At 40.1% G+C, this 13,653-nt stretch overlaps 1 protein-coding gene across 1 annotated transcript in view; it reads left to right on the top strand.

Annotated features, from left to right (window-relative positions):
* The window catches only part of LOC139148227 (neuropilin and tolloid-like protein 2), a 45,450-nt gene that overhangs the window by 5,086 nt on the left and 26,711 nt on the right, over positions 1–13,653 (top strand). The window contains exon 2 of the mRNA XM_070719540.1: positions 12,747–13,184. Coding sequence (XP_070575641.1) covers positions 12,747–13,184 — 438 coding nt within the window. The remainder of the gene's footprint in view (positions 1–12,746; positions 13,185–13,653) is intronic.

Here is a 13,653-nt window from a genome sequence, read left to right on the forward strand (position 1 = left end):
CGTCACCAACAGAATCCAAAGTATATCTATTTTTCAGACTTGTTGAGAGCAGACACTTAAATTATCAGATTTGTAGTGACCACGAAATGACATTAAAAGGGTATAGTGACGCAAAATTTTCCATTTCTCAGATATTGACGTTTTCTAATTTCCCATGATGCTGTGTTCTTGGTCATCATTTTATACCATCGTGAATAATCATTGGTCACTTAAAGGCCCAGAAGCAGTGACATCTGTAACATGTGCACTGTTTTTTTTACGTTTGGATTCTTGTCCGGACTAGAATTCACTTGTCAATAAAGAACAATGCGATCTCAACATGTCCAGACTGAGTTGACTGAGTCTGAAAATACTTGGTATCTCAACATGCTTTTAGGGAGTAGATAAATAAATTGTAGTTGACAAAAATAACAAAACTGCTGAAAAACGCATTAAAGAATGAAGTTACTGGTCCTTTAAATTCACAGCAGGCCTCCAGCTGCTATATTTAAGTTCTAGTAAACCATTGTGCACGGAAAAGCTAAAGTACAAAGGATATGATGGCGAACGTTAGATATCTATCTGAAAACCCGATTCCCTGCGTACATACTCGCATGATGTCGTGGTTATTCTGTTATCGTGTAATATTAATATTGTCCACGAAACGTTTACCTCAAAGAAATGCCAGTCCCCGCTTCTACCACGCAGTTTATCCCAGAGAATTAACTTGATGGCGTCATTTTAACCGAAAGATCTGTGTTCAAGATACTCTTGCTGTTAGAGTAGATATTTTCCATGATCGTACATTTTTACATGTCATGGAGATCTGAAGTCAACTTGAAGACTTAGTATGCATTCAAGAAGCGATACCATGATAATGCGGGAACATTGTGTATAATGCTTACATACGAAGGCATGTAATTAAAATTAATTTGTCGCGACAATGCTCATATTCATACCTGTAGGAAGACTTTGGCCTTCTCTCGACATTTGAATTTAGGATAAAACATATTATTACAGCCGACTTATACCAGCGCAGTTCAGTGATGTATCACAACTTTGACCTCTTCCCATCTCGGCTGAACACGGGAGCCCTTCACGGCCGTGCACGCAAGTTATGTCTGTGTAGCCATGGCGTCGGCGGCCACGATACTAACACTGCTGCTCCGTTATTAGCTGGCTAGTAAGCTTATAATAAGTGTCCATATCTCAAAGAAGGGGTAATTGATGTTTGATAACATTTCGGTATGATTTTACGTTATTTTCTCCTCCAAAATATGATGTGTGTGTCTTGTCAACGTAACGTTTTTTGTAACAAAAAATGCAAAGACATTGATGACATGTAAATTTTAGTCTAGACTAAAATTCAGCTTTCAACAGTAACATTGGACATTTCAACAAATAGTCTGGGTTGAAATTTAAACACTCGGCATTTAAACATGATTTTGTTAGTATAACGAGTAGGTGTCATTGAAAAACAAGACAAAATAAAATTACAGAAAGCATATGCATCTGAAAAATTACAGCTAATGAACGTTTAATATATCATGACCGCGGGACGAGTTTTGTGTGGAGAGCCTTTTCACAAATCTCAGCTAGCAATAAATTAATGCAGCTTCCAAATTCATTAACGCAAAGTTCGATTTCGGAATAGAATTTCAATATATATAGAGAGAGAGGTCGAAGCTGAGTGCTTGATTTAGTCATCAATGTAGGATGAGAGATTATAAATGCAAAAACAATCATCTTAGCAAAGCCATGAATAAATTAACGGGAAGATGTGTCAATCTGGAACCTGAGTGCGTCCGATAGTTTTCTTCTAAGGGTTCTCTCAGTGTCCATGTGTCACAGATGTTACGTCATCAATGACAGATGTGTGAAAACGGCAGCGCAACGCTTCACTTCATCGGAAAGGGAGACGGAATCTCATTTATACCGTACAAAAATCACATGCAGTTGCCACAGGCAGGGCAAGACTGGAGAATCCTGGACCCATGATAAGCGGTGGTACAATGCAACGTTATCTTAGGGGGTCATTTTCGTATTCATTAATCTTAAGAAACCCTCAGGCAAGCACTGAATTCTACATGCTAATGACGCAGAGATTTCTTCTTGTGTTAGCTTTCGTGAACGAATATGACGTGTTTACTCTGAAAGTCAGAAAAATGTCAGTTAACGCGACATTTTCAATTTTGCATACGGCTTACAATACATAAAAACTGCCCGTAAGCATGACAGAAAATTAAAAATTTAAACATATCTTCGTACTAGAGATACAGGAATCCGCCCCCTTGATATCAAGTTTTGATATTCAGGAGTCGCTCTCAGGTTTCAGATGGCTTTATGGATATTTTACATCGTTGCTGTTTGTTTTACTCAGCTAGGAAAAGATACCCTTGACTTCATCTGGAAATAAACGTTGCCATGCCAACATAAAAGCTTTTTCTGTTCTGCGAGCGCATGAGAATCAAATTACTCCGGGCTATAAGAACCCTGTCTGACGCAGCAGAGGAACCGGGGTAGTTTCGTATTCAGTTCACGCCGTCGTGATTGGAGCATGGGCACACTGTTAAATGGCTAGGCACCTCTTCTCTTCATGACCCCGATGTTGAAATAATTACTCCTCCGTCACTGACGATCGCCAGGGAAAAGCGAAGCCGAGTGATCGCCGTGATGCAATCTGAAGTTGACACCTGCTCGAAAGTAATTTATCCTGATTAAAAATTAATTTCGGAGTTTATTTGTTTAAAGACGCAGTTAGCGGTTTTTACGAGCAAATCAACAATCCCATCATTATTCTCTCTGTGACATGAAACAGAATCGGTTTATTTGGCGCGTATGAAAGGTGATGCGCTCGCTAGAATGCTTCTCTGGATGTCAAAAAATAAAGAAGCTGCCGAATCACTTTTCAAATAACATCTAGGATTCAATGGTAGCTGCGAATTTGTAACATGGTCCCCGTAATACAAAGCGATGCCCTCTCGACTTTTCCCTCCAATCGATTACAGAAATCATTACGGTAGCGATTTGAATCGAGAACAGACAACGAAATGGACATTTTTGAAAAGAAATGAATTACGCACAATTAGCGTTACAATGCACGATGGAAACGCGACGGGAAGAGGTCAGAGGTGAGGGTCACGCGGACACGGTTCATTGATATAATTAAAAGGACGATCCCCTAATTGTTAGGAACGTTTACACCGACAAAATGCTCCATCAATGGTCCGTGTAACTCATTATCCCTCTTTGAAATCTGAAAGGCTCCACTGCAGAGCTATCTTCACTGAGCTATTTTATTAACTCGCTTTTTGTTCCAGACTTCATAAAACGCTCTCCCAGCAGTTGGTTGTTTAAGATCAGCCACCCCTTCCCGAACGACTCGCAAAGCGGGTTGTAAAATTCATTGCAAGTTACGCCATGCGCGAACCATTTTCTACCGATGACGGATCCAGTCCCGGCTGTCATTCTACTCTTCATTCAAGACCATTCAGGCATGTTTGAATTATACATACGCTCGAAACGTAAAAAAAGTTAGCCCGATCGATGGTTGGCTCCACTCTGTCTATACAAAGCTTGACATTTCAAACCCTCTTTCAACAAGAAATGACCTGCGCATGCCCCGATCTCGAAAAACCTGAATGAAAAAAATAATAAATCTATATCAGAATAGACGCGAATGTATTGTGTATAATTCATAACTACCACCACCATCGATAAATTATGATTATTTGGTCTCCCGTGATATGATATTGTACTTGTAAAGCAGATCCTTGTGAATTATGAAATAATAGTGAAAAGAGAAAGGTATAAAGAAAGTCATATCGGTGGATATACAATCACTGTTATCGATCGGCGCGCTCCATTTATCACACATCATGATAGATTAGAGCATATTCATAAATTTCGGTCATATCATTTTTATTCATCACCGAAATTGTTAAGTCGATGAAATATCTTTTTCTGCCGACCCTTCGTTGTTTTTTAAAGAGAGTCACTCGCGCCCCTGGATAACGGATTGACGGCTGTAAAATAAAAGGCGCACAATTTGACTCGGAAGACAATGCAAAGCGGCTGTCGCGGCTAACGCAATTAATGTGCAATAGACACGGGACATGGCGCCAGTTCAGGAAAATGCGGCGAAACGCTCCGTGTCAGCTAAAATTATACGCAATTCGCAGGACGGAGACACGACTTTGAGTTCACGATATAATGTTGCGTATCAATTGTATATGATTTGAATATATGAGTCACAGGCATGCTGTATGTATGTATGTATGTATGTATGTACGTATGTATGTATGTATGTATGTATGTATGTATGTAATGTCTGTGTGTACAATATATATATATAACATGTGGAGCATATGAGAGAGAGAGAGAGAGAGAGAGAGAGAGAGAGAGAGAGAGAGAGAGAGAGAGAGAGAGAGAGAGAGAGAGAGAGAGAGAGAGAGCTTTTGTACATTTGTTTGGATATTAATGTTTGACGATGATCATCCACTATTCAACGAACTCAGCATACTGTACATGATAAGGAATTAAACCTTATCTCTGTTTTGAAGGTGCAATTAAAAGAAAAAAATCGTATTTTCTCGTGGAAAAACTCAAACATTTTCTTTTATACTTCGATTCTCGATGGTAAACACAAACAAGAAGAGATTTAATATGGGCGGAAAAAAATCGAGAGTATATTTTGCAGTATCCTTGGAGGGTTTAGTTAAGCTTCGCAGAGGGTCGCATCTGTTCATGGGGCTAATCAATACTGAGCTTTGAGAAGCCATAGCGAAGCCTCGTGTTTCCCTGGAGGCCGGTCGGAAAATGATTGGAAAATATCTGAAAACAAGGTTGCGTTCTACGGCCCAGATTTTCAGTATAAGACGAATCAGAACGCCCGAGTCTTCGCTTACTCATCACGTGGCTATCAGTACCTGGAAACGACCAATGCAACATTTTGGATTGGGATTCGAAGAAAAAGGGGAAAAATTATAATCACGTTAACAACCATTTGCTGATTCAATGGCAGCTCGAACACTCGCTTTCTTGCATAGTCAGCTCGTTCTGTATGCAAACAGCTCTGAATGTTATTTCGAGTTAAATGCATTTTCGTACAGGCCTAAATGTGCGTTTTACTTTGCGTTCTTCAGCTTAATTGTTATATGTGATGGCGTTTGGAAGCTTAATTTGCGAGAATCACCTTGCTGGTGTAGTAAGTGTCGAAGATCGATTTTCCTAAACGCGTTCCTGCAGGCGTTCAATGATTCATCTCCGAGCGGTGTTAAAACTCTCGTTTGGAACTTACGAGCGCGGGAAATCCCACATCATTAGACGCCCGGTTTGGAAAAGCTACACTCGTTCGACTGATGTGTTCCTCCGTCGAAGTCGTTTTGAAACAAAACGAATGGACAAATGACTTAATTACTACATTGTAATGAGACGTTGAAGTGTATCAATTAATCTGAGTGCCACCGTTCGAAGGTTGTTGACATGTCACCGTAACGATATGACGCAAAGCCTTGTAGGTAGTGTTACAACAGATGTTTAAAACACTGCACTTGCAGCGAAAACTTTGACCCTCCTTTTGGCAACATTTTATTGATTAACCAAGACGGTGCTGACGATGCTATTCGATCTTACTTTAAAGCTTTATCACAAAATAGGTCCGCCTAAGTATCATTTCTGCTCTCAGACTGGTCGCTGCATTCTCCAGGATTTCGCAACGTCAGAAGACATCCAGCGGACTGACTGCGGCATCAGTCATGAAACTGTTCACTGATTTTGCTCAGTCGGAAAACTGATTGCAACAGTCACGAATCTGCTAACTGCACACGTCATCGCTCGGTGTCGATGACACAATAGTCAAACGCGCCTACATCATTTTTCTCCTTGTCTGTGTTTTGTTGAAAGGGCGTTGAAGTTACCAACTATCACCTATCGGTATCACACTATCTTCTGCATTGACGGGTTCAATGTCTTGCTCAATTTGACATAAAGGGCGAAGACCGTCATATCTGCGCATGTTGGACCTGTCTTGTTAATGGAGAAATAACAATATAAGTGTTCAACAGTTGATCGTAGCAAACTCAAAAATAAAAATATCACAGTGTAACACTGATATGATACTAAAAAATAAACTTCTTGAAGCTCTTGATCTCAAGCTGTGACCCTTTAACCGATTTGTGATCATTGCTGTTAAAAATAAGGTTGAATGCATCTCGGGTAAAGGTGTACGGACACTCAAATTTTTGCATTTCTTCTCTTTTGTATAGCTTGTGTGGGCTCATTTGGGCTCTTAGAATGAATAAAGTTTCCACCGTCTCAGTTTTGAGAAAATTCAAAATTAAACTTTAACCTATGGGGGTTAACACAGGGATGGCGGCCATTTTGGATTTCAAATATAGGTGAATTTTATTTAATTTGTCTGCATAGTTCCAAAGGTTTCACGATGATCCCCGATTTATATTTTTGATTTTGAAATAGAATGGTTTAAAGTTTCCTTTTAGAAAAGTTTGAGTAAAAGTCTAATTTAATCTTTCAATTTTGAGGTGCGTACCACCTTAACAAACCTAACTCGCCCGATTCATTCCTCATTCAGCGTGGCAACGAAGTGATGTCATCTTATTTTGAGTCTCACTGAACGCGTCAGAGTTCCCGAGTGTCGGTTTTAAAAAGGATGAAACATTCAGATTTTCCGCTCGTTCAAGAAGACGAGATCGGGAAGCCATCTTATTCTCATTTACAGAGGTTATTATCATAGATCTGTTTGTATTAAATGACCGGTTCGGTGTTAGTAAGCCCTAGCTTCTTACACATGCATATGTTGTCCTCGAAGTGGCTACTATTGATAGGCCAGCCCGGGAGTAGCATATTGACTTCATTACCTTCAGTCACTTTCGTGTTCGTGTGAACTGTCAACGAACAACACATTCTGTTGCGGAGGTGTTACCCTGCCCGTCTCGAACTGCACCTAAAATCAGGCTACAGGGAGATTCTGTCTTAACATCAAAATTTTTCTGATTCGATTTTAAATAATTTAGAAATGACGATGGGGTTTTGTGTCGTCCCCAATTATACCCGGTCAGCTTTTTTGTTATGCTGGATAGTTCTTATGGAATGATTCATGTAAGCGTCACAGAGTCCACGTGATTGGCTGATTAGGAGACAAGCCTTTTCGGTCGCTTTTTATCATTCAATTACCAACACCAGATCATTAATTTTCTTCGATGTTTACTTCCTATATTGGACATGCGTACATACATACATACATACATACATACAAAAATTCATACGTACTTGCATGCATGCATGCATACATGCATGCATGCATACTAGATACATACAAAGAAACGTACATAAATACATACATACATACATACATACATACATACATACATACATACATACATACATACATACATACATACATACATACATACATACATACATACATACATACATACATACGTACATACATAAATACATACATACATACATATAGAGACATGGATACACACATTCATATATACATGCAGAGACCTAAATTCGAGCATATAATGAATACCTTGAACGTCTGACATTACCGGAAGTGTTAAGAAAGTCGTGTGGTCTATTTCTTAACGTTTATTCATAGCGTCCATGAACCTGAACGACACACAGCTGTGTATTATTTTTCCATCGTCTCAGTATTAGTTCAGCATTCGTCTATTTCCGCAATTCATGCAGCTGTGGATCGATTTTGAAAATTGATGTAAATTCACGGCTAATGGAGCCTGTATTGACGATTTTTCTTGATAAACGTAAAGGCTTTAGGAACTGCACACACACAGACTCTCTCTCTCTCTCTCTCTCTCTCTCTCTCTCTCTCTCTCTCTCTCTCTCTCTCTCTCTCTCTCTCTCTCTCTCTCTCTCTCTCTCTCCACACACTGCACATACTCTCACACTATCACACACAGGCACAGAGTGAAGGTTGTTGGAATCATGGAGAAATCGCATCGCTGGCGGTTCCGCTTCGCTTACCCTGTTTAATCAGACTCACTAGAGCGTCCTTTCAGGCAGAGAAAAGGAAGAAAGCTATTCTCTCTCCCATGACACGCTTTTCAAAAAGCCACGTACAAGTTGAGAAAGTCTCCTACAAATTGCCCTGGAACAAACCAGAATGGCTATGACAAGAACGTCTTTCGAACAATTCGCGACTTAGTAATTTCCTCCGACGGTCGACGAACGTTTAGATGTTTAAACCGGAACGCGCCTGCCTTAAGTTAGCCCAGTCATCCTTGCAGTGCTGTATCCATGGTAACCTGATGATGTGGCGATGACTAAGATGCAGTGAGTTTGCGTGACACAAGAAATGAGGTTCCGAGGAAACGGATTTCAAATTAAAAAAAATCCCCGGAAAGAAGGATCAAACGGGACAAACTAGTTTAAACTTGCAACGGAAGAGAAACTGCATTAGTGCAATGAGAAGATTGACGGCAGATTGAAAAAAAAACAGAGAGAGAGAGAGAGAGAGAGAGAGAGAGAGAGAGAGAGAGAGAGAGAGAGAGAGAGAGAGAGAGGAAGCAATTATCCATTCTAAGAAAAGGAAAAGTGACCGTTTTAATGTTGCCACACAATTCTTAAAAGAACATACAGAATAATTGCTAGCAGTAGCATTGGATGACCCACCCTCATCATTGATTATTAGACGCCGATTCTGTACAATTACATGCGTAATGATCTCTGTATGATTTGCGCATAATTTGCGATTGGATTACAACAGCAATAATCACCCACGAGTCAGCTTGCCCCAGCAACGCCGGTAACATAGATCGTTGGAGGTTATTACACGGAGTTTGTAGCAGAGAGCATGCGTTGGAACAGATGCACAGAATCTAGTATTTTATTTTAGTCGACACACAGACCGGTAGAAATGGACTACGATTCATGCACATTTTACTGCGTTATTTGTCAAAAGACGGCCCCATTTACGCAAAGAAATATACGAGCAGTGGTTAACTTGGAAATATCTACTAATGCGGGTATGAATTTACAACTCGCTTGGGTCTGTGATTCGTAGCAATATGAAATATTCAACTCCCGTTTCAGTTGTAAATCATCTTTGCAGTGTTCAAATTTTGTGGCCGCAAAATATTGCCTTATAAAACTCTTTACCTCTGATGAAAGTTGAGCGCGTGTAGTGCAATAAAGCGCTGTGTCGTAGGCAGACCAGATGTGTTGAATGGCTGCAGAAAATTGGCCTTGTCACGAAAAAGGCTGCGGGCCAACGGAGTGTATAGTGTGATGGTAGCTAATTATTAATTAGTGCGCCGTTTATTGCAGCGCGTTCTAAACACTGACATGTGGAGATTTTGCGCCCCTTGGAATGCAGGATGCGCTAACAAACGAAGACTCGAAACTTTTGTGAGCTATCTCGGTGAAAAAAAGAGTTCATTTGCAATTCACTGCAAGGTTCCCATCGTTGACAATAGACAAAAAAAAAAAAAAAAAAAAAAAATAACCCACAAAAGAAATCAAAGACGCCGATATTATATGCACGTGGTTCCCCTCTAGCTTTCGTATGACCTGTGGAAATGTCAGGTTGGAAAGTGGAGAGACGAAATGTTCCTTATCTTCTCTTGAAATACAAGGGATTTCATCGTGACACTAAGATCATCGCGACATGAACGATGCTTTCTTTAGCACCCTTTTACTTGTAGTCACTCAGTCGTCGCGGGAACCCTTTCAAGCTGAAATATCACCACCTCTTTTTGATCCTTTTTTATCGGAAATTGTGAAGGGGCGTTTCTTTCTATGTATTCTCTGTTGCCATGCTGAAAGGTGCAGTTCTGTTCATAGGGACTTTTTTGTGTATTTGTGTGATGACCTTTCGGATGAAAGGTGTCAGAGAGCAATTTTCTCTTCGCTTCTCTCCTTGCCATGCAACACAAAATTTCCCTCCTAAATTGCATCGAGAGAGGGGAATCATCTCGTCTGATTTCTAACGCGGCATGAAGTTCAAATCATGCGTTCGCCAATTTGGTTCAAAATGGAGGATGGCTCCATTCTCACATCTGACAATATGCCTCAATGAAAAAAAAATGCATTTTAAAGGGCGCCTCTTCGTGCTTTGTAACGCCGACTACATCGATCGTGTTTTAAGGGAGTCTTTGTGGGTTCATAGCTACTTAATAGCTCGCTGGCCCCACGACGAAATATCCATTTGCGTGTCTCCGCTGACGCTCAGACGTGAAGAACTCGCATTTGATTCGAAAATACGCTTTTCCCCGTTGACCCCTCGGGATTCTCATTACGGATGGCCGTACACACTTTTGAAGCATGCTTTGAAGAAAATTCTCTTTCATAACCTTGACAACGAATCATTAATTAATGTTTCAGACCACGGTCAGAACAAAATTAATTTTTCAGTGTTTTTAAAAATGTTTCGCCTTGACAGTAATGGAACAAGCAGGCAAAGTGAGAAAAATGTTTACAGATGACTGGAGAAAGCATGTAAACTTGACTGTCGGAATTCGCGTCACTTTGCATACTTTAAAGACGACATTTTAAAAATTCCAGTCATTCAGTCACATTTATGACCTTTCACCCACAATACAGAATGACTCTTGCTGCAGTTACTAAAAAAGCAATATTTACTTTCGGCTAAACAAAGAGAAATAAATATTACCTCGAAATGTTTGGACGTCTTTGTTTAATGTGCAAATTATCGAACGGTTTAATTGACGGTTCGTTTAAAGGCAGTTCCTGACTAAACGGCCGATTCACCGATTAACGCGTAATGCCTTTTGCAAACATCATTTCTGGCTATTGTAGAAATAAGGACGCTATTCCTTTTCACAGGCAAACTCAAGGTGTATGACTTTCTATTTTGAATAGTCTAGGCTGTCTGTTCGACCAGAAGGTTTAAGACGAAAACAAAACGTTGCGATTGTTTTGGAGAAAATTTAGATTACAATATACTTCATAAAGGAGCTAACAGCTGCAACTGAAAAAAATCAAATTTATTGATCACACTTTCATAGCTGTAGTGTCGTCAATATTTAGTCTAACTAGACAAGATGGAAGATGTCTAATTTGCAAAGCCGAGCACTCGTCGTCTCATTTGCATTTATGCACCAAATATGACTAGCGCCAGATGTTTAATATTTTTTGTTCATCAGCTAATCAGTTTTGATAGAGATGCCAATTATTTTCCTTGAATAGTTCATAATTACTTTTTGGCAAATTATTATTGACGGGAAGTCGCCAAAAACATCGCAGAAAATTTCGGATGATTTGTTTTAGATAATTCTGCAAATGCTTCAGATTTTGTTTGCAAAATATGGCGGACAAGAGTTCCCCAAATGTCGCGGACTAAATTTGAGTGCCTTTTTTGCACGTGACGAGAATACCCTGACAGGGGAAAACTGACGTTTGTAGCGGTTCTTGTGTTGAGTCCGCCAAATAAGAATGCTAATCCGGATTTTAGTTCTCCTCTAGTCCGAGTAGAAAGCAAACATCTTATTGAGCCGTGGGATTTTCACAAAATAGGAATGATTTTTCGTATTAGGCGATGGACGAACAACATAAAAGCAACGGCAGACGAATTTAATTCGAAGTCCATTGTCAATATAGCACATTCAACTGTGCATCTTTTTATTGGATTTCGATTTACTGAACGGTCTTACCGCGCCATTTTGTTTCGTTTTTTCTCATTGCACACGTCACAAAACTTAACCATGTAGGTTATTTTTTTCGGAGGGAGGGGGGGGGGTGGTGGTGCAGGCTGTAGACAAAAATCGATGTATGATTGGAAATGGGATTAGTAAGTGTGATCGTAGCAACGAACGTGTCTGTACCGGAAAATGTCGTGTATTCGTCGCAGGCTGTGAGGCCAAATCTTCAAGACAATTCAGGCGCCACAAGATGCAGTGCCTTTGACGTAAGAGAATCTGTGACGTCACAAGTAATATTGAGTGTAGCAAGTCAGTCCGCGATCGGGAATTATCAACCTACAGCCCTATAGTTTCTTCATATACTTCAATGTTGGCAACTCGTAGACGATTTTCGTACTATCTCTGGCCCATTACCATGAATGATTCACAAAGGTGTTCGTTTTGAATTATGTTGTGTAGCGATGGTGCCATCATATAGTCAACTACAGGAAGTGGAGATTATAGCTCCATTAGAAGTAATTTTTTTTTATCATCGACGTGTTTTTTTCAGTAATTATGTTCCGTATGTGAAATATTTTATAGTTTTACTCCCAAAATGATATAGAATACCCATTATTCAATGCTTCAAAACGGCATGCATATAGCTGCTATTCTCGACAAACCAGCATGGTCAGGACTAGAAACCATTTGTCAACAATAAAATATTGCATACAATGCGCTGTGTTGACGAAACTGACATTGTGTATTTGAGCAAATTATTTTATGCTGAAGAAGAAATTGTATTAGTTTTGCAGAATATAATGAAATTAATATTAATGAAAATTTATATGTATCTATTTAAAATGTATTAGGTCGTATGAGTGTTACCCGTCTTCGAGTGATTCAAAAATGATGACCTGATGGTAGCTGCGTTTTATCACGGTCCTTCGATCAAAGGGGACCGTTGGGAAGGTGGCGTACTGCGGAGAGACCTTGGTTTTATCAACTTCATTTCTGTCTTATGGCGCCAATTCTTCGGCACATATCATCCATCTAAGGGTATATTTTTCGTCGCGTTGCGCCCTTATAAGTTGAAGTCAGTTCCTCGCATAAATGACCGCCTGTTCTTTTGTTTTTTAGCATATCTTCAAGACTACGTCAATAACTACGCCTGCATACACAATATCAGCTACGCCACAGGGGAAGTGCACTCGCATCGGGGCGCCGAAGAAACGACGTACCAGAACGGACTGGACTGCATGGTCACCATAAACGCCGAACCTGGCAAAAGGATAAACATTCGCTTTGACCTTTTCGACCTGTCGTCTATGTACGACACCATTTTGAAACAATGCCGAGGTAACGGCGACAGGGTTTACATCTATGACAAGGGAGACATTTTGCTCATTCGAAATGACAATGAAATCCCGCAGGTAACGCTGTGCGGCGGCACGGGCACTTTCCCCGCCGATCACCAGTCGATGGGCAATGTGGTCACTCTCAGGTTCATAAGTGATGCAGCGCCAACGGAAGACACGGGTTTCAAGTTTATATATACTCAATTTACGACTCCAACGGGTAAGTTAAACATTTGATCTTTCTCATCTCCAAAGGTTTACGATTTCTTCCAAGACGATATGATATTCTAGCCCAATAACACCGTCTCACCTTGGAGATATTTTACCATACCAGGCTCAGAACGATACCGTAAATTGATGGATGGAAAGGCAAAACAACGACAAGAAACAAGCAAAATAAAAAATGCCTAAATAATCTGTGATAGAAAGAGATATAGAGAAGCACGACGCGCACGTACTAAAACACCAATACACCCGGAGCGGCGACAGAGACAGATCTTGCGAGGGAGACGACACAAAACTTTTTTTTCCATTTGAAATAACTTCATCACAATTCGACTGAATCAGCTTGAAAAAAGGCCATTATCCTCAAGATACAAGTCAAGCATCATACCAAAACGCAATGCACAGGATATCTGCAGCCATAATGTATCAAAAACTCATTAAGTGTGATTGTATCTTGTTAGCTT

This window comes from Ptychodera flava, chromosome 13 (assembly GCF_041260155.1).
Source record: "Ptychodera flava strain L36383 chromosome 13, AS_Pfla_20210202, whole genome shotgun sequence".
Taxonomy (NCBI): domain Eukaryota; kingdom Metazoa; phylum Hemichordata; class Enteropneusta; family Ptychoderidae; genus Ptychodera; species Ptychodera flava.